A 21,955-nucleotide genomic window follows, 5' to 3' on the forward strand; every position below is an offset into this window, starting at 1 on the left:
TGATGATGCATGATCTTTTGTTATGTTGCACCTTGTATGAAAAAGCATCTCAATTCTCAAGAAACCAACAGTTTTATTTGTCCACCATTTATAGTACTAAATTTTTGTGGACCCCCTCTGACAGAAAATAGTGTTGGCTTTAATTTTCTAAAAAGTGAAATGCAAAAGGTTTGTATTTTTATCAATGAGACTGTAGATATTCTTGTAACACGGTATACGGTTTAATTTATTTTCTGAAACCTTTTATTTATTGTTCCTGAGTTTGCTCGGTGTCTATTATTTCTTGTTTGCATTATATTTTTTGCTCGGAAGTTCTGAATCCTCTGTTGCCTTGTGTAGATTGCAGTGGCTCTGGCTGTGGCAGCTATTCCAGAAGGGCTTCCAGCTGTTGTGACAACGTGTGTATAACCAATCTCTTTAATGTTTTTTGCATCGGCAAATCTATAATTGATTAATGAGCTTCAAAGATTTATTTGATTAGTCCACTTTATCTTTGAAGGTGTCTAGCTCTTGGTACGAAAAGAATGGCCAGGTTAAATGCAATTGTGAGGTCTTTACCTTCTGTTGAGACACTTGGCTGCACTACTGTGATTTGCAGTGACAAAACTGGTACCCTGACAACAAATATGATGTCTGCCTCAAAGGTACCTTTTGAACCTCATTCGTTTGATGTATATTGACTTATTTACACTGTTTGGATTGAAAAAATTGGAGGTCTAGATTTTCCTCTGATTGGAATATCTAATTTTTAGGGGGGGGTGTTCAAGGGATTAAGTCCCTCAATTTTTGTTAATAATCAAAGCTCCCCAAGAGTGGAAAGATTCAGAAGGAAAATAATATGTTGGCCACCAAACATTTCTCTTCATGTGAGTGGCGAAAAAATGCCACCATGGCATCCTTAACACTCGAAAATTTGTTTTCTTTTTATTTGTTTTAGCCATTGTTATCTAGAACGCAAAATGGTGTGGGACGTGGGATAGGAACAGGAACGAGAACGGGGAACGGGGACGCTACTTGTAGAATATCGGGGACGATCGAGGATAAATGGATATAAATAATAATTTAAGTCTGTTAAAAAATAACTCAAAATTCAATTATATGCTCAAAGAGGGTAGTACAAAATTCAAAAATAACTAATGTTCATTAAGGTAAAAGCATTCATATGCTCTTGAAAATAGTAAAGTTTTAGTCACCGATTCATAAATGTTAGGTTGAAAAGTCAATAAAAAAGGCATGGGGGCCCATGAGATATCATTAGGTTTAGGGTAAGTTAATAAAGGAATATGAGTGAGCACTGCACATCACCTTTCATCAGCTCTCTATTTCTTAAAATTCAATATTTCTTTTATCTCTCTTCAGTTAGTTTCTTCTTTCTTAGATTTGGGTCACCAATGTCAATTGTCAACGAATGGAAACTCGACTCCAAGCGAGCTGGGTCGTATCCGTTTCATGATCGGCGAAGAACATTTATAATTTATATATAGTTGAAAGTTTTTGGACTATTCTGTAACATTTATCATCAACATAATTAAATATTTTCCATACCTTTCATTTGTCTTCCTCCCCCTTCCCTTCCCTTCCCTCCTAAACAACAAGAAAACTTTCCTCATTATTCTCTCCACTACATTTCCATTACTTCCCTTCAACTTCCTTTCCTTTCCTTTCCTTTCCTTGCTAAATTTTTTATGAACTTATCCATGCATAGTGGTAGTCATTGTATCTCACGCACCTGAAGCGTAAAAAACAGCTGAATTTTTAAAAAGTACTATGATGACCTTGATTCATTGATGTTTCACCTCATATTGTAAACTTTGCTAGAGGTGATAGTGGATTTTGTTTGCAAGTTTTTTTTTTTTTTTTTTTTTTTTTTTTTTTTTTTTTTTTTGTCATTGTGAGGTGGCTAGTTCCCCTTGAAGGTTGTCCTATGATTTTTCTTGAATTAAGACTAATTAGTCTATTATTGTTTTCTTTGATCGAGGAGATTTATACAGATTGGGCTATATTGTAAATTTTTGGTTTTTTTCATTTTGGGGATACCTTAACCTCTGTTTTTGTAATAATTTTTGATTCTTTGATATCTCACCTCATATTGTAAACTAGTTTTTAGTGATTGAAACTTATTTTAGTGATTGTAATTGATTTATACTGATTGAAACTAATTTTTAGCGATCTAAACTTATTTTTATTTGATAGTTAAAACTAGTTTTTACCGATTAAAATTGAGTTTTACTGATTAATACTGATTTTTACGGATTACAAGTTATTTTTACTTGGAATTTCTTATTTTTATAGATTTTACTTATTTTTAGTTAATAGTTATAATTTCTTAAATTTGAGTCGGTGAGAGTTAAGTCTTTTGAGCATTGCCTAATATTTTGTAAAGTAGCTAATGTTAGATTATGAAGGTAAATTGGAAAGCTAATTGCATTTGTTTGCTTGCAGATTTGTGTGCTCCAGTCTGCGCATAATAATCCGATCACATCAGAATATGGAGTCAGTGGGACAACATATGCCCCAGAAGGAGCTATTTTTTACAGTGGTGGACATCGAGTAAATCTTTCTTCCCATATTTTATCACTCGATGCTTTTGTTTGTTTTATCATTATTCAAAAAATAGTTTTTTATTATATGGATTCTGTTGATTCTCTGAACGCATTGATATCTGGATAACCTGGTTTTTTTTTTTTTTTAAAAATACTATTTTTACCGTCGTGCTTAGTGAATCTACAAAGTTTGTGGCATAAGAATGAGAAGCGTTTCATGTATTTCCTTGTGAAATTATATATTAATGTTAGCTATTAAAGTTTAATCTATTATATGAACCACTCAAAACAAATTGTCAGTGTGTCGTGAGATAGGATGCTTGTGGTTTTCCTTGCTCTAATTGCAGCTATATAACTTTGTTCTTTGTGTGTTTTACATTTTGTTCCTATCAAGCTGAGGTGTCAATGAAAGCAATAAATTGGGTGATTAAAAAACAATTATAGGTATTCTCTTGCTTAATTTGATATTTAAGTTCAATATTAAAAGATCAGTAAGCTTACTTTTAATTTTATTTCGTCCGACACACTAACCGTTTGTCAATACAATGCTTTTGAAGAAAAGGGTTGAGTCAATTAATCAAGTTATATTTTCTCCATTATTTTGGCGTGCTGCTTTCGAGTTATAGAATGATTAGTATCTTTTTTTAATGTTTGATAAGTTTAACATTTGACTGGATGAACAAAGTCCTCGTTTGTTTCACTTATGGCTTGTGGATGTGTTTCAGCTGGACCTTCCTTCACAACAGCCTTGTCTTGTTCACATAGCCATGTGTTCAGCATTGTGCAATGAGTCTTCACTCCAGTACAATCCCGACAAAGGGGCCTATGAAAAGATTGGAGAATCAACGGAAGTGGCACTTCGTGTATTGGCTGAAAAGGTGGCTGTATCATATGTGCATTGGACTTTTTTATCGGCATTTTTTGCAACATTAAGTTTAGTATGAAGCACTTTGTACAAAAGGTTTCTCATTAGATATTTGTTATTCAGATTGGAATTCCTGGCTTCGATTCCATGCCATCTGCTTTGAATATGCTAAGCAAGCACGATCGTGCTTCCTATTGTAATCGGTACTGGGAAAATCAATTCAAAAAGGTACGCTTATGTATGCCTTTTTTCCTTTTTATGCTTTTTAGATTTCTCCATATGTTTTGATTTTCTTATCTTAGACTAGTCTATATATTTTCTTTGTTAATTATATCTATTTCCTGGGGTAAAGAGACATTTTCATATTGGAAAATCAAGGAGCTTTCTAACAAAGATTGATATATCAACAATCTGTACCACTATATATGGCTGATTTCATATAGGGAAAATCATTGCAGTACAAGTTAAATCAACAAGCTAAGATATATATTTTTGCTGTTTATTCCCACTAGCCTTGGGAAAATACTACAACATTCCATTGCCCCCTGCCATTAAGTGGCTCCCACCTAGGATGGGGTTTTGGGGTCATTTCCGATTGACCATTGGTTGGTAGCAAACATTATGTGCAACTTCACATAAATAATAAATACACATGATTAATGAGCCGTTAACTATCATCCATTATAATACAAAACCCAGGAACTATAAATTTTCGGCCCCCATACTTCAAAATTTTATAATTTTTTCATTTAAATATCTAAGAGTAGCCAAGGTGCCTACAGGCTGACCACGCTTATTTTTGCTTTTGCATCTCAAGGCCGATGTGTAAAATCTGTTGTTTCCTTGTAAATGGATAATAGGCAAGTCCATTGCAACCAAGACATTTACAAAATCTACATTGCAAGCTAACTCAAAATGTTAGAGGCTAGAGCTACTAACTTGTTGGCAAAATTTGCTCACCGTAAAATGACATCATAGTACAAATGTTCTCTTGACTATTGTTACGTAAAATCCTGCGGCTTTGGTAGCTTTCCGCTTCCTCTTTGTAGAATGAATTGAAATGACCATGGGTGTTATTAATTTCAGTCTGAAATTAATTCCTTTTCTTTGTAGGCAACACCCCCTTCGTGTTTCGGATATTACGTACTATATTACTTATCGCCTTTTGTAAAAAAAAATTATTTTTTAGTTCAAAAGTAGAAGCTGCAGTGCCTGATGAGTGCATCTATTTAGGGTACAAATGATAAGACATTAACACATGTTTGTGAAATTGTCTTCATAGTTTTCATATGTAATTCTTTACAGGTCTCTGCTCTTCAGTTTTCTCGTGATCGCAAAATGATGAGTGTGCTTTGCAGCCGAAAACAGTCTAAAATAATATTTTCCAAAGGTGCTCCAGAGAGTATAATATCAAGGTGCACAAGTATTCTATGCAACGATGATGGCTCCATTATTCCTTTAAGTGTTGAAATTCGAACCGAGTTGGAGGCAAAATTTAACAGGTAGCTTATGTTGTCAGACATTGCTTGCATTTGTGGTTCTACGCGTAAATTTATGCTGTTGCAGTTGATTGTACAAAATTGCACATGATGCTTAATAACGTAATTTCTTTCAATTCGATGCTATTTTAGTCACCTGGAGACAGAAAATGTGTAGTTTTGTAATGTGTACGTTATGCTTTATATCTTTTTCTATGAATCTTTTGAATTGAACCTCAATTTATTCCTACTTTTTATTCTATGTTTTTTGTACTGAAGGTTCATAATTGTTACAGCGTTAGTTCATACATCTAACATGAACTACATTTAATATTTTTCACTCAAGGTCAATACTCAGGTTCAGCTTTATTGCGTTTTAGGTTCATTTTTTATTTTAGGGGTGAACCGTTTTTTGAATCATTTCTGTGTCATTGTAGATCAGTTTAACTCGTAACACTTTTATTTTGTTCAAAACACTTGAGAATCAGCAAAGGTATAAACCAGTAAAAAAGATCGGTTATAGTTAGTATAGCTCTGTACAAATCAGTTGCAGCTGATAAAGAGAGAGCGTGAGTGAGAAAATTACCCAAGTTATTGTTAAGGTTTCATCCTTTATTTAGTTATGAAGTTGTGGACTTGGGCTGGGAGCTGACGTAAAAGGCATAACGGAGACTAGATTTAGATGGAAAACTCTCTTCAGATTTACCCAACATATTTTGTAAGACCCTATCATATCTACTATCTAGTATTGAGCTGTTATATTATTTCTCACTATGACCCTGTGCTACCTCTGTCCTATAATATTTTTGCTAATTTTCCTCAAAAAGCACTCACAATAACTTTTGTTGACCATTGAGGGATATTGGGCGTAATTCCAGCAGCATCCTTGGGTCAGTGTTACTGTTTACAAAACCCTGATAACCTTCACAGTATGTTCTTTCATTAGCATGTCTTTTTGTTCCTCTAAAGTGTGAATTGCTGCCAGTGTTTCTCTGCCACAACGCATTCCTTGAACAGGTAGAAGCTTTTTTCAGTCCTCTCAAAATAAATAGGAATACACATGATTTAAGTATCTGCTTGAAGAAGCACAGTAGTTTGCAATATTGTTTTTCTTACTCACCTTAGAAAAAAATTAACTCTTCGTGAGCAACGCACACCTATGTATGCTTCCACGATTAAGGCAGCAACCTAGCATGCACTACCCAGGCTTCTGCCTGCTTCTCATTCATTCTGTCATTTCAAGTATCATGCAAATATCACAACGGCGCATAAATCACGGAAAAGGATTCAGTATTTACCAATTCTGGATCAAAATTATTGCTCCGTAAGGGGAGGAAAGGTGACCAAGCAGAGGAATAAAACTACCAAATTTCTCATGATCTAAAAGTCCCAAGCTTGCAGCCTCACAAAACCCTCCACCCTTGCTCCACGTTGACCCCCAAACACCTGCCTCACAGCCCCTCTCTGCCTTCTTCCCCATTTTTTCTCCACCTACAACTTTACCCGCATCTTTGCAGCTCACCATCTCTGAAAACCACCATGGAATCTTAGCACCAATGTTAAAAGTAACTTCTTATCTTCCCAGTCTGATTAACACTACTTTATATGAGGAAAGGGAGAAATAGAGTCAGTAAATATGGAATATTTTGACTAGAGAGGGTTCACATCTGTGACTTCAGGACAGGGTGAGAGAGAGAGCGAGTGGTTTGTTGCAACATTAGGTGAGAGTGGTTGATGTTTGCTGTGTTGTCTCTGTTTTGCGATGGTTCAAAGTGTTGGGAAAGACAGAGTGTGGTTGTTTGTTGCATGTATTTAGAAGCCATAGGAAGTAGTAAACAAATTACCTCTAGTTCTTTGGACAACTCACATATGTTTTAATCAAAAAAAATTCTTTAATGATATGTGCTGGGAAATTTTCCTCTTGGCATCGTTAATTTAATATGTTATGATTTGGGCTTTTCTTTTTAATTTTAACACCTATAACCTGTTAACCAGTTTTGCAGGAAAAGAAACTTTGAGATGCCTTGCCCTGGCCCTTAAACGTGTGCCTCTGGATCAACATGTTTTGTCATTCGATGATGAGAAAGACCTCACATTTATTGGGTTGGTATGCTTTCTTCATACTGTATCCACTTTAAAGTATTTTTATACTTTATATTGCAGGAAGCGTTTAGTGCAACTTAATAATTCTTGTCTGCCACGCGTTTATGTTCTGTATGGATTCAAATTTTTCTCTATATAACATCATCATGCTCAAGTTCATGGTGTTAACCTAGGCTTATTTTTTTCTGGAGCAACTTGAATATAGGTCTTTATAGTGAACATCTTTCTGAAAATTGTTCCTGGAGTAAGTATTAGTGCGAGCTCATATAGATATCTCAAAAATTTTGTTTTGATGATAATGTTGGTCAACAGACTATAGGAATCACATTGGTCTTCTCTTTCTTCCGTTGTAATTGTTTATTTAACTTCTGAGGACGCTGTGAATAATTGTATCAACAACTGCAGGAGGATTTCTGAACATTGTACATCTATACTTAATACTTTGTTTTGAAAAAGGATTTTGAATTGACAATAATCTCGTTGAAAAAATAATAGTAATCATTCAAATTTACCTCCAAAAAATCTTTTATTTTGACAAATTTCAATGTAAACATGATCTAGATAGCTTGTATATATAGAGAGAGAACTAATATGAAGGCATGAATGTATATCATAATGATTTATCTTTCAGTCAACACTCCAAGCATCCCAATCCTATTGGTACTTGGGGTGCGTTAGATACCTTTGTGGAACTTTCTGTCACAGTATGCAAGTTGAAACATATGTTTTGAAGGAATATCTTTGGTTCAATTTAAGTGGAAATCCTTTTAACATGATTGTGTAATATTTGGTGTTCTCTTAATTGTACATTTACCTTTACATCTTTTGGATAGGTCGGCATGCTTGATCCACCAAGAGAAGAAGTGCGGAACGCTATACTATCATGTATGACTGCAGGAATACGTGTTATAGTTGTAACAGGAGACAACAAGGTATTTTCTTTAGTCCTCTGGTCTTTTGTTGCTTCAAAAGTAAACTGTTACATGTATTGCTATTGGCATATTGCTTACTTGTTTGGGTTGTAATTTGAATATGAATGTCAGGCAACTGCAGAATCACTGTGCCGCAAGATAGGAGCCTTTGATAATGTTGAAGACTTTAGTGGATACTCCTTTACAGCATCTGAATTCGATGAACTTCCAGCTTTGCAGAAGGCAATAGCATTGCAACGTATGGCTCTCTTTACGAGGTACACATTGATTTTTGAGGAGGATTTGGAATTCATTTTTTGTTTAGGTTTCCTGCTCTACAATATAAAGAAGTTATATATTTTATATGCTTCCCTTGCCATGCTGCATAGTGCACGTGATCTTTGTATATTTGCTCTTTTGCTTGGAATTGAATTGTATAGTTGGGGAAAGGCAATGTTCATTGCAACACATGAGACTGTTGCAATGGTGATGGTTGAAAAATATAAACAAAATTAGTTCTTTTAGCTATATGCTCTGCAGTACATCCATATAAATTAAGTTGCTGAAAAGTTTTTTAATGACTATCTTGCATTTTTAGGGTCGAACCATCTCACAAGAGAATGCTGGTTGAGGCCTTGCAGAACCAGAATGAAGTGGTAAGATATTCTTGAATGACATATTTTTGATGCAATGCTTTTCAACATGTCTCAAATCATGGATCATCACATAGTTTTTGCAGCATTGATAAAAGAACAGCATAGTGATTTTTATTCATGTTGTTGGGAATACAAAGAAAAGAAACATGCTCTATGACAAGAGCAGCATACTATCTGGATAAATGGATTTGGGCGGAGCATGTCAAAAGACTTCCTACTTAGCTCCTTAGTTAGGCACTCTGTTGGCTCACACTTAAGGGGCAAGGAATCATTTGATAAATTTCAACTTTTATAAACTCTGAAACTTGAATACTCTTCATAGACATTTCTTTCAAGTTATTTAGTCTATAATTTTACTTTTAACAATTTTTTTAATAAAACTATTTGATTTGGCAACTAGAATAAGGAATGATGAAAGACAAAGAGAATGTAGAAAAACGCACGTGTGAGTAGGAGGAGAGAATGTGTGTAATCTATGTGGATAGGTTAGTGTGGAAAAGGGGTAAATATTTCCCACAAACTGCAAAATTTGTCCATAAAAAACAGTGTACTTCATTAAAATATTCCAGAAAGTAAAAACAGTGGACTTGAAAACAACTCAGGAAGTATATGATTACTACTTCAACCTTAACTATCGCCAACCCTCATATCCTAGAACTACTGCCACCACTCAAAACCAAATGCAAATCTCTTATGTTGGTGTAATTGAGATAATAGTTGCAGATTCTACTTTCACTATCGAAGCATTTTGCAAATGACACTTGTATTGCACTTCTAGCAAGCTTAGAAAGATTTACAAAGTGATTGTCTGCTCACAATCTATAGCCACCAGCACCACTTGCTAGTTGCTACTTGCCTTCCAGATTCTGATATTATTGCCAAAACAATGAAAATCTTGCTCTCATAATAGCCAGAGGCCCAAACCGAACCACAAACGAAGATGTGAAAGGATGATTATAGAGGAGGACAAACAAACAGGTGACTGAGGATTGAGGAGGGAGAGAAGTAGACCATGGAATGCTTACCTTGGCTTTATAAACTATGTCCTTGCCGTTGCAATCGGAATGATTGACTTGCAAGCAGTGGTGGACCTACGCATGGTTCAACGGGGTGAAATGCACCCCCCCCCCCCCCCCCCCCCCCCCAATTCCTTAAAGTTTGTAGAAAGGTTTATTTATTTTAATTACAAATATGATTTAAAATTTATTTATGAAGGACATTTTTTTCAGGGTTACCATAAAAATAATAGATGCAATAATATAATAGATGAATTACTAAATGATTGTCTAATCAATTATATAAAATTGGTGTATTTATAATAAGCTAAGACTTTAGACCCTCTCCATTACTTCAAAACTAATGGATGTTACATTGCATAACCTTAATCTAAGGTTGATGTATCTTGATGAAGAAAAATAAGGGGGTTTTTGGATTTTATTTTTCTTACAAAAATAAGTATTAAAATTTTTGTAAAAGAAATAGAGAGGATTTAATTCACTTATAATGAGTTAAGTAAGGAAATTATTGAAAAATATTTTTAGCATTTGAGAACATGGAGACAATAACAATAACAATGCCGCATCCTTAATTCTAAAAAATTGGGGTCGACTACATGAACTAATATATTAGATTCAATGGTAGTCCACATGGATTCTTCTTCGCCATTCATTTCGATTTTCTACCATCTCAATTTGTAACTCTAGGTCATTCATATCTTTTTGTATCCCTGGCCTTCAAGTCATCTTCGGTCTTCTTCGCCCTTTTTGTAAGTCTCCTGAGGTCCAGCATTCTATCGTCCTTACCGGTTCGCTACTACCTCATCTTTGCACATGCCCAAACCATCTTAAACGACTCTCTTTCATCTTTTCCTCAATGTTTGCAACTCCTTTACCTTTTCTTTTATCTTCGTTTCAAATACTATTCCTTAAGGTATGCCCACTCATCCATCGAAGCATTCACATTTCTGCTAATCTCATCTTTTTACTATGATCCTTTCTAAAATTCCAATATTCTGCTTCATATTATGGCGCTGGCCTAATAGGTGTTCAATAAAACTTACCCTTTAACTTTAAAGGTACACCTCGATCACATAATATTTCACTAGCCGCTCTCCATTTTTGCCAACCACACTTAATTATATGACTTACATTTGTTCGGATGTTCCCACTACTTTGAAATTCGGACCCAAGGATTTGAAGTATCAACTTGAAACGTTTTCTTTGTCTTCTAGCTTTATAGTGTTTCTCGTTATCTCATTTGTACTAAAATTACACTTCATGTACTCTATCTTGCTCTGATTTAACTTGAAACAACGTGACTCCAACTCTTGTCTCTATCGTTCTAATTGTTCGTTATTGTTTTTTACATGAAGACAACAACTGCCGTAATATATAAATTTCATTTCAATAAATTATTCGTTGTAACTTTAATTGTCCTTCTAAAAAATTTTGTTATATCTATTATGTAGAGATATCACTTTATAAAATAGCACCCCCAATTTTAAAATCCTAGGTCCGCAACTACTAGTAGGTACTAGTTGGTGGCTGTGATGCAGTTTGAATAGGTTTGTGAGGCTGTGGTGGACCATCAGACCTTTAATGGGTTCAAACTTTGTCTAGAAGGAATGGTAGAAAATGAAAAAATTTCAAAATATTGTTCCTTAACCGGAAATCCATGCTCAAGTTCAGGTAACATAGGTTTGTAAATGGCCTATCATGAAAAGTTTTTACTGTACACTTGACACATGTTATTTGCCAATTGTACTCAAATCAAGTAATTTAGGTTTGTAAAAGCATTGGATTTATTGATAAGATATTGATTCGTGTTGTTTTCTTCTATGTTATTGCATTCATAGTTTCTCAAGTACTGTAATGTCTTACTAACATTTCCTCCCTTGTAACTGAAATCGGAAGGTCGCAATGACTGGTGATGGAGTCAATGATGCACCTGCGTTAAAGAAAGCAGACATAGGGATTGCTATGGGATCTGGAACTGCAGTTGCTAAGGTAAATAACTTTCTTTGTTTTGTTGTTCGCCTTATAATCTATTTCTACAACAACGACAATGACAAAGACTTAGTACCATAAAATGGGATGGGCTACATATCAATAATCTAATCTGGTTTATCTTGAATATTGCGTCATGATCCTAACACATGGCATTTTTTTCTTTTATTTGGTTGTCACCATCCTAGTGTTCAATTTAACCTCCTCCTTTTTTTGGGCTAGGACTGTTAATAAACCAACCTAGTTGCATACGATTCTTCGTAAATTAATAATTCTTAATCATTCATTACAATTGTCCAAATTTTGCGATAACAGTAACTGCAACAGTTTAAAACTAACATAATTATAATATTTTTTCGTGACGGATTTTAAACCCGGAGGTGTGAAAGGCAAAGCTTGGACTTCTGATCTCTTTTTCAAACGAATGATTCTCAACTGCTATCCTATAGCCCATGATGTCTTATGTGTATCTTTGAAAAGAATTCTTTGGGGTGAGTGAAAGATCCACCCTTGGTATTATTTCAAATTTAACATAACTACTTATGATGCTGTTTTTAAATGGTTTCTTATAAGTAAAAATGTTGACTATTCATACTCTTCTCGTTCTTTATTTTCTTTTTCCCACTAAAATCATGATTTGCATACCACCATCAAGTAGATTATCAATTTGTTATTTTGGAAGGAATTAAATTTCAAAACATATAAATGCACTAAACTACATTAAGAATATGGAAAAGTTTTTGAACCTAGATAATTAATTTTGTTGGAAAATGGAGATTTGAATCTTACGATATAGCCAGATAACCAAATATGTGTAATAAGCAAAGGTTCTGCATTCTTAACTCATAGGCTGTAATAGTGTTGCTCAACTTGCCATACGCATGCTTGTATATAAAGTTTTCATTCCTTTGTGCTCCACTATTGAAGAACATCCAAGTCAAAACTTAACTTTCTGGCCCGCGCTGACTCCAGTGTCAGCCACGATATCTTAACTTATTCTTCGTGGGATGTTGGTGTACTAATGTAATTTAAGGCTTTTTAACTTTGGTCCCCATGTTACTATTTCATCTTCTTGTGGGTTTATAATCTGTTCTAATGTTTTTCCTATCTTTTCTTAATTTAGAGTGCTTCAGATATGGTTTTGGCTGATGACAACTTTGCAACTATCGTTGCAGTAAGTATTGCTTCTTTTTATTTTATTTGCTCTCAACTCTGTCTTGATAATCATTGTGATTTAAAGTTTGATCATTACTCTGAATTGTTCACAGGCAGTTGCAGAAGGCAGGGCTATATATAACAATACCAAGCAGTTTATCAGATACATGATCTCTTCAAATATTGGTGAAGTAGTTTGTATATTTGTTGCTGCAGTACTTGGCATCCCCGACACCCTTGTGCCTGTAAGTCTGTAGCTTTAAAGAATCTACTGCTCTTAATATATTTTTGAAAATGGAAACTGATAAGTGTGTAATGGACTTAAGATTAGGGTAAAACATTGAGAAGTTGGTTCTGGGTATGCATCATATATTTATATATATTATGGTGCTTATGCATATTTACCAAACAGGATAGATTTTGTTTAATTCGCTTGTGTGTAGGCTAAAGTATAAGAATTTTTTATGTCAAAGGGTGGGAATGTCCGTTGTGTTAATAAAACTATATTATTTTGTTCTCTTATGCCATCTCATTGTGAACCCCATTACATGGTTTATATCATAGAAGAAAGTTATAAAACCTTATAAACAAAGGGCAATAAACAAAGCCTTTATGGGGGTGTTTGGAAAATGACTTTGGTTGTTGGTTGTTGGCTTGTTTGATTAGCCGGAAGTGTTTGTTGTGTTGGCTTTTAATTTAGTTGGATAAGTGTTATGTTTAGGGAGGTGTTTTGTAATATTAGGTATTGGTTGTTTGCTGTTTATTAGAGAAAAAGTGGGCTAACAAGCCAAAAGCAAATGGAAAAAGCTAACCAAAGCAACTTTTTCACTTTGGCTTTAAAGCTAGCTCTATTTACCAACACTTTTTTTTGGCTTATTGAGCAATCAACAAGTCAACAGCTATAAGTCAATCAAAACGTCAGCACAAAAGTCATTTACCAAACACCTCCTATATGTATATGCTTATTATTTTCCACTTTGTCATCTTGTTATGTTGGATCCCCCATCTTGCAAATACAAAAAAAAACTACATTTCCACTAACTAGTGCAAGGAATAAATCCTAGATTTTTATTGCTCATGTGGAGGACCTTTATCTTTGAATTTCTTGCCTCAATTTTTTTTCCATCGCTTTTTGACACTCTTGCATGGGAGTTTTCCCTTAAATAAGAAATATAAGAGGCCATCAGTTAGAGTTACATGATGAAATTTAACCGTCCACTACTATAATCCACTGCTCCATGTTGACCACTACTTTTTATCAAGTTGCCACCATGATCACAACCCAGACCACGAAATAAAGATACATAATCTAATCTACCACGAATCGGTTGATTTTTACAAAAAAAAAAAACCCAAATCTGGAACATCAGAGTTTAAGGGTCCAATTTGACTAACTGATAATGGTGTCCCTATTTTACAGCTATAGTATAAAAATGCGGTAACGGTTGCGATCACGGTAACGGAATGCTGATGCGGTAACGAGAGTGATGCGGTTATCATATTGTCTAGATATCGGTCGAAACCATAAGACATCCCTTAATGCTGCCAAAACGCGGTTTTTTTACACCTTTACAACACAAGGAATATCGATTCGTTTGTTTTGAAAACCTTTACAACGCGGTCGATGCGATGCGATGCAGCTTTGTTTCTATTCTATGTTTACAGCAGTTTTCTAGTCGATAATAAAACGGTTAGAGAAGGAACTGGGTATGAGCGTTGACAGGGGGATTGATGTTTCTTCGGAGAGTGGATAGTATAGTGGTGGGTCTGTGGGATTTTTGGTGACAGTAGAGCATGAGTGGGTGTAAAGGACATGTGTGGGATGATAGTGGTGACATTGTAATATGAACTGATCAGTGGTGGCACATTTATTGTTGAGTGGTGGCTATGTGACCGATCCTAATGGTTTCATAGCTTTATCGACAAGAACTTGAGTTATTTTTGTTGGAGAGAGAGGCAAGATTAGTGTCCCTTGCAAGGTGCGAGTATCATTACGTGATTCGTTACATAATTTGTTGTATTGGTATGAAATTGTACTTTGCTGAAATTACCCAAAAATGGCCTAATATTTGCTTATATCAATTTGCGAGTGGATTAGTGAATTAGGTAAAAATGTCTGCAAGAGAGAATCGAGGGAAATTTATGGTGGTGACTGTTGATAAAAGGGAAATGATGTTTAAGAGGAAGACGTAGTCAACTCGTCCTCTTTTAGGATTTAGTTGGAAATATATTTTTTACAATTAAGAGTTTAAATAAAACAGGGGATTTAGTTGGAATATATTTTTTACAATCAAGAGTTTAAATAAAAGAGGCAGTGTAACAGGACTTTGAAAGCAACATGAGACAAAAGAAGCAGTATAAGAGAGGAACTCAAAAAGGCTTAGAGAGCAAATATTAACACTATTATATGTCGTTTAGGCCCTTTTGAGCTATGAGTTTCAAGCTTCATACTTTAGGAAGCATTGTTTTTTTTCCGTCTTTGTAATGTTGTTGATTGCAACTAAAGTTTTGAAGATTCCTGAAATTAAAGTATGTTTCACAATTTTCTATTGGTCGTGAAATCTGTCACCGCAGCCGTGATCGAAACTGTATCGTTGCACTATGATAGGCTATCATTTTGTTATAAAAAGAGAAGATTCACAACGAGAAAGACATCCATTTAAAAAGGAGATCTCCGGAGAGAAACCATTGTCCAACCTATGGAAAGCGTAGGAGTTTTAATTCATTAGAGTTACACTGATTCGATCAATACAACTTAATATAATACCTATTTGTGCGTGTTTCCTATTGTGAGTTGATTTATATCTATACTGTCTTGACTCATAGCAGGCATTCGATAAAAATGAATATCAAACATAGTTAACAAATGAGGAAAAAGTTAGGTAAAACAATAGTTTATTTATCAAGTTAATTAAAATTGACTGAACAAATCTACTTGCTTGCTTTATTTGTCTTGACATATTTTCGTTAACTATGTTTTTTCTTTTTGTTTGCATCATCAATATTGGAATTTTACATGATAACATCAATTATCAACGGCTAATGATTGCATTTATATTAGCAATTAATTTTTTCATCTCAGGTTCAACTACTATGGGTTAATTTAGTTACTGATGGTTTGCCCGCAACTGCTATTGGCTTCAACAAACAAGACTCAGATGTTATGAAGTCCAAACCACGCAAGGTATATGTTTACTTTTCACATTAACTGCATATCACTGGTTACCTTTTATAAAGTTTTTATCATACGCTTACATTCCAAGGGAAATAGACTTAGCAGTGACATTTTTGAGGCTTCAATGATGTCCCAAGAAATAGGGATTTTGTAATTTTTTGATCACAGATTTTCAGTTCTTGCTTCTTATCATATTATGAAGCTGCTTCTCAAAAAATTTATAAAACAATGGATAATTTTGAGTAAGATTATTATTCTTGTATGATCAAAAAGATTCCTTGTCTTAAACACACTGGAGAGTGTGCGCCATGGTGCGCGGTCACTATCGCGGATCACGGGAACGGAAAAAATTCAGTTATAGCGGAATGGGTCGCGATTGTTATACAAAATTATGTTTTTTAATTTACTTTTAAACTAGTTTTTTTAGTAATTTATATTTCAATTTTTTTTGTCATTCATCTTAAAATACTAATTAAAATATAATTACAATTAATACACATATACAATTAAATATAAAAACTTTACTAATAATTAACACATGAAGTACTACAAAAGAGTGTATGACTAACAATAAAAAGTAAATATACAAAAACTTCAATACTTAGATAATTAAAATTTGTACACGCCCGCACCCCCCCCCCCCCCCCCCCCCCAACCCCCACATTCCATTCCTGAATCACTTTACTTTACACAGTATACAGTCTATACACATCTTCTCTCTAACTTTTCCTATTCCTATCTCTTCATCTCTCTCTTGAATGATGATTACATCTATTCTCTGATTTCATATTTACCCTTATCTCTCCTATTTCTCTTCTCTATTTTCTATTCTACTAATCATTCATTTCTATCTTTCTTATTCAACTCATTCAAGCAGTAGTGCGACACCTTGCGAGACTCAACTCATTTAAGCTTGGAGGTCGGATTGGCGTGGGATTCAAGCTTAGGGGTTGGGCTTTAATGGTGGACTTACAGTCACAGTCAAAAACTCATGAAGAAAAACAAATCTCGCCCGCATTTTCCGCGAAATTCTGTTTCAACTCGCCCAAATCGGACGAAATCCGAGTCAACTCGGCGTTTTTTAACAGCCTGTTAATTTGGTAAACCGTTACAACGCGCCCGAGTCGTGTTATAACGGCTGTTATTTGGCAGCATGGTGTGTGCATTTGGCACCATGGTGTGCGCACACAACACGCATGTATAGAGAGAGGGAGGGAGGATTTGTTGAAAACCAAAATTAAACTACAAACTATGAAATGCATTTTATAGGGGTTATATGTGATTATCATCTATCAAACGCGCTATCAAAAGGATATTGCCCCCTACAAGCATAGTGTAAATTGTAAAAATGGAATAACAATCGAGATCAGGGTAATGGAACAATGATGCGGTAACGAGAGTGATGCAATTCTCTTAACGCCTAAATATCGGTTGAATCATAAGTCCTTTGACACGGCCCAAAACGCGGTTTTTTTACACTTTTATTTTTGAAACCTTTATAACATAATCAATGCGAAGCAATACGATGCGACCTTTTTTTACCCTATGCCTACAAGTACAACCAAATTTGCCTATGTTTTTAGTTTCCATTAATAAGGACGCATATACTCCTGTAATACTCATAAGTACCCCTTTATTGGTCTTAACTATCTTAAATCATATCTTTAGAAATAGAATAACCAATTATAGTTAGGACTTGGGACTTAGGAGTAAATAATATGAGAATCAAAAATGGATTAAGTTTGTTGTCACTTTTTTCAAACCAGTTCTTGTCACATGCAATTCAGCATAGGATTGCTTCTTGTTCTGAAGTTCAGCATACTATTAAGCTAATACAACCAATTGTATGATTTGTACAATGTTGCTTTTCCCTCTCTATTGGTTGGTGTTTTATCTTGTCAAACATGCAGGTTGGAGAAGCAGTTGTTACTGGCTGGTTATTTTTTCGTTATGTTGTCATCGGAGGTAACTTTTCTTTCATTATTTGAGATCTACAATGCTTTAGTTAGCTTTGGTTTATGTCATGTTGCTCGATATGTCAAATTAAGTCATGCCTCTTTGAAGTCGAATCTTTGCATGGCATCTTGCTTGCACGACTGCTAATTCAATGATGGGGTCGGGAAAATAGATTAAATTTCTTCATAATTTTGATGCCTCAAGTTGAGATGAGACTAAAAGGAAAAGGCTTAAAAAATTGATGGTATTATTAACCATACAAACAAGGTGCATCTTCCTTTCAAAGAAGTTCATTTCTAAAAATTCTACAACTAAATGTGCTTGATGTGGAGTAATCCTCGAATGAGTTGCATCCTCCTATAGCCTTCAAAAGTAAGGTAAAAGTTCATTGGGAAAGACTTGTGTTAAGTTTCTAGGGTTGTCTATAGCCTTTATTTGTAGTCATTATCTACCCGTGTGAGGCTAGGGTTTAGGCCAAGTCAATTCGGGTTCCAGTTCATGTTAAGGTCATATATAAATGGATCGAAAACCCCTTGACCCGAACCTAACATGTTTAGTTGATTGGGACATTGGGTTAAAAATCACAACCTAATCTGATTTCAACATCCTTAACCCGATTTGAGTTTTTTGTTTTCATTTTAAGGTCTTTAACATTAACAGTTTGACGACATCTCATTTTTTAGGCGTTAATTTTAGCTTTTAGTTTATGAGTTATTTATTTTTTATTTATTATGAAAAATAGGAAAATATTTGATGAATTAAGCTTAAGCTTATATTGATTGAACTTACTCAAATTAAATGGGTTAACAAATTTGTTTCAAGTTAAAAAATTTTACCATTACCTAACTCATTTAATAAAAAGATCAAATCGGGTCGATCCATTTAGTTTATTAGGTTAAAAGTCTCAACTCAAACCAACCTATATCGGGTTAAGTTCAAGTCAGGTTTTTCCAAACCTACTAGGATGTTACAAGAACATTTTCTAGTTGCAAATATTTTTTAATGTGATAATATTAGCTTGTTATTTCTATATGAACTAGGACTTCTAAGTGTATTCAAATGCCGGATAACATTTTCTAGTTGCAAACATCTTTAAGAAAGATAGTTACTATTAGAAAATAGTGATAACATTTACTTTTTCTTCTCTTCATATTTTGTCACAGCTTATGTCGGCCTTGCCACTGTTGCCGGATTCATATGGTGGTTTTTGTATGCGGATACTGGACCTAGGCTTTCATACAGTGAATTGGTAAGCATGTAAATACTTATTTTGTCCTAATTCTCATTGCTTTGAAATTTATCTAGGCCTAAATGGAAAACGAATTTTCATTATGCCATGTTTGGGAATGATGATTTCATTTGGAAATTTGGAATTGACTTAAATTTATTATTTGACAAATCAAAATTTTTCAAATTTAGATTTATTCAACCATTGTCTTTAAAGTAGTTAAAGTTGAGAATTTGAAAATGACTACACAAACTTTATCATTCACAAATTCTTCATTTATGATTTCATAATTGAAATCCATTATTTGAAATGAAATACTTGTTTCCAAACACTACATTATAGAATTCTCTATGAAAGAAATGGTCAATTGAGGAAAGTTGTTAACTCTAATTATATTGCACTTAATTAACTTCACCCCCGAGTTTTTGTGGTCTCAAGGAGACCAACCTTATGCTTTTGAACTATTTCTATATTTAAAGTGATACAATTGTTAGCATCAGAAAACAAAACAGGAGAATTTCAATAGTATTATCATTTTATATGTTTAACAAAGATCAATGATGAATGTTCATAATTTTTACCTCACAAAGTGAAGCGTGAACTTGGTTTTGGATAAAGTAATTGTTGTGTCTTAAATATATGTTGAAAATTCTAATGCGATCCTGATATACTACCTGCCTGTACCAGATGAACTTTGACACCTGTCATATGAGGCAGACGAGTTACCCATGTAGCATATTTGATGACCGGCATCCATCTACTGTTTCAATGACAGTACTTGTTGTGGTAGAGATGTTCAATGCATTAAATAACCTCAGTGAAAATCAATCTCTTGCGTGAGTATTTGATTTAACTTAATATTTCTTCCATCCTATACATTTGCTAGAAATTTTGTGATAGAATACCTTTTGTCACATTGTTAAAAATAATAATGATTAACTGCTTTCAGCCTGTCACCGAAATCTGAAGAACATTATTCAGCTGTTATCTAATCGTTTTTATTAAATTTTGTTGATAGCACCATACCTCCTTGGAGTAACTTATGGCTGGTTGCTTCGATCATTTTGACCATGATTCTTCACATACTTATCTTGTATATTCCGCCACTTTCGGTTCTCTTCTCGGTAAGTTGATTCTGATGATTTGCTATTTTTATTGTATGAATAGGTATGCTTTCTTTTTACTCTTCTAAAGCTGCTTTTTGTAACTAAGTGCTTCTTTTCTCAGGTGACGCCGCTGTCTTGGACTGAATGGAAAGTTGTTCTATATCTATCATTTCCGGTTTGTATTACATTCTATTGATGAAATTCTTTGTTAGTGAATCAGCTTGTTATCAATTCACTTATCACTTATATTCTCTGGAAGTCGTATATGATGCATGTTATGTTGCTTTGTAATAAGCTAGGTACTGGTGTTATCATTATTTTTAGAGTATTCTCGACATGAAGCTTTATCAAAGTAAAGAGTAAATTTGAACCGAAGATACCAGTTGTTTCCTTTTCCGGAGTCTGTGCCTCTCAATTAATGAGATATTAAAATCGGTCTCTATTCTCACAGCATCACCCCTCTCGATCAAACTATAAGTTCTCAAATCAGAACCCTGTTTGCGTCAATTAGATGTCCAATCTTCCTCGTTTGCTGTACCTGTTATGCTGTCTAGTATCAACATTCTTTAGCCTGTCAGTGATGCTACCTAATTTTTTTTCCTGAAAAAGGACGGGAAATTGAGGGTGCTAGAGAGGATGATCTATTACCCATTTTACTTCTGAACAGTGTAATATAATTCGCTAGCTAACTCGCTTTTTGAATTCTCGATTCGCTCAAATTTTCCCAAGAATAGCCCAAAACTAACCATAGTTGACTTCTTTTTTAATTGGAATTCGCGAGTAGTTTAGCGAAACATGTGACACTGCTTCTGAATTTAACTATTTCTTCCAGCAATCTGCTTATAGACAATATCTCATTACTGTTTGATTATATCTGAAAATCATGATACTGGTTGTAGGTAATCATGATTGATGAGCTGCTCAAATTCTTTTCCAGGAATTCAAGAGGTAACTTTCATTTCATCCCGAATAATATTTCAAAGATATTCTGAATCTTAATATGTGACTTAAACTATCTATATTTGTTTCTTGTACTTCACAACGTCCAATATGATATTACTTGTTTAGATTTCATACCAGTTAAGTCTAGACTTCACCGACGTTTTCCTTAAGATAAAACATTCCGGTGTCTGCAGGTATGAGGTTGAAGTTAAGGTTCTGGAAAACCGATTTACTCCCCAAAAAAGAAGTACGTGACAAGTGATAGACATTGGTGCACCCAAACTTAACTTTATTAGACGTTTTTGACGGTACTTGTGAGGCACCCTGGGTAGATTACACAGTATACATTCTACAAATTCGGCCCGCATGCTTGCATCAACTATCAAATGTAGCGGATGAACGACTTCGTCTCTAAGACGCCAATTAGTTTACAGTAGACTTTACTTTCGTGTATACACATGCATTACAGGATTTTGGCTTTGAAACTTGTATCTTGTTATAGTACCAAAACTTTTGCAGCATAGGTACTCAAACTTGTGCAGAAAAGTTCTGGATTTTTGTACTAAATTTATCTATTAGAGAAAAACATAATGCACAGAATTCAGAAAAATAGTGTTTTTTACTTGAAGGCTCCATTCTTAATGCAGAATAATTTTGGGTAATTGACCAGGAAAATGATTGCTGAAATCATGCCTTGATTTGGATTTTTCTTCATCTTTAATTGGGTAAAAAAGAGAAGGATTTGAGAATTTCAATCATCCTTAATTTCCTTTGTTTGATTATATTTGCTGCACTTTGTATTTTTGTTTCAAACTACTTATTATATTATGTT

The 21,955-nt window shown here is 34.3% G+C and overlaps 1 protein-coding gene across 1 annotated transcript in view; it reads left to right on the forward strand.

Moving 5' to 3' along the window:
* Positions 1-21,733, forward strand: part of LOC130798997 (calcium-transporting ATPase 3, endoplasmic reticulum-type) — a 37,238-nt gene extending 15,505 nt beyond the window's left edge. The window contains exons 14-34 of the mRNA XM_057662094.1: positions 340-398; positions 500-644; positions 2,443-2,550; positions 3,269-3,421; positions 3,532-3,636; positions 4,714-4,910; positions 6,882-6,993; positions 7,823-7,921; positions 8,033-8,178; positions 8,499-8,556; positions 11,469-11,561; positions 12,685-12,735; positions 12,830-12,961; positions 15,799-15,900; positions 17,802-17,856; positions 19,011-19,096; positions 19,763-19,911; positions 20,094-20,199; positions 20,303-20,356; positions 21,081-21,129; positions 21,318-21,733. Coding sequence (XP_057518077.1) covers positions 340-398; positions 500-644; positions 2,443-2,550; positions 3,269-3,421; positions 3,532-3,636; positions 4,714-4,910; positions 6,882-6,993; positions 7,823-7,921; positions 8,033-8,178; positions 8,499-8,556; positions 11,469-11,561; positions 12,685-12,735; positions 12,830-12,961; positions 15,799-15,900; positions 17,802-17,856; positions 19,011-19,096; positions 19,763-19,911; positions 20,094-20,199; positions 20,303-20,356; positions 21,081-21,129; positions 21,318-21,385 — 2,127 coding nt within the window. The 3' untranslated portion in view covers positions 21,386-21,733. The remainder of the gene's footprint in view (positions 1-339; positions 399-499; positions 645-2,442; positions 2,551-3,268; positions 3,422-3,531; positions 3,637-4,713; positions 4,911-6,881; positions 6,994-7,822; positions 7,922-8,032; positions 8,179-8,498; positions 8,557-11,468; positions 11,562-12,684; positions 12,736-12,829; positions 12,962-15,798; positions 15,901-17,801; positions 17,857-19,010; positions 19,097-19,762; positions 19,912-20,093; positions 20,200-20,302; positions 20,357-21,080; positions 21,130-21,317) is intronic.
* Positions 21,734-21,955: the final 222 nt, after the last annotated feature.

Source organism: Amaranthus tricolor, chromosome 13, assembly GCF_026212465.1.
Source record: "Amaranthus tricolor cultivar Red isolate AtriRed21 chromosome 13, ASM2621246v1, whole genome shotgun sequence".
NCBI classification, from domain to species: domain Eukaryota; kingdom Viridiplantae; phylum Streptophyta; class Magnoliopsida; order Caryophyllales; family Amaranthaceae; genus Amaranthus; species Amaranthus tricolor.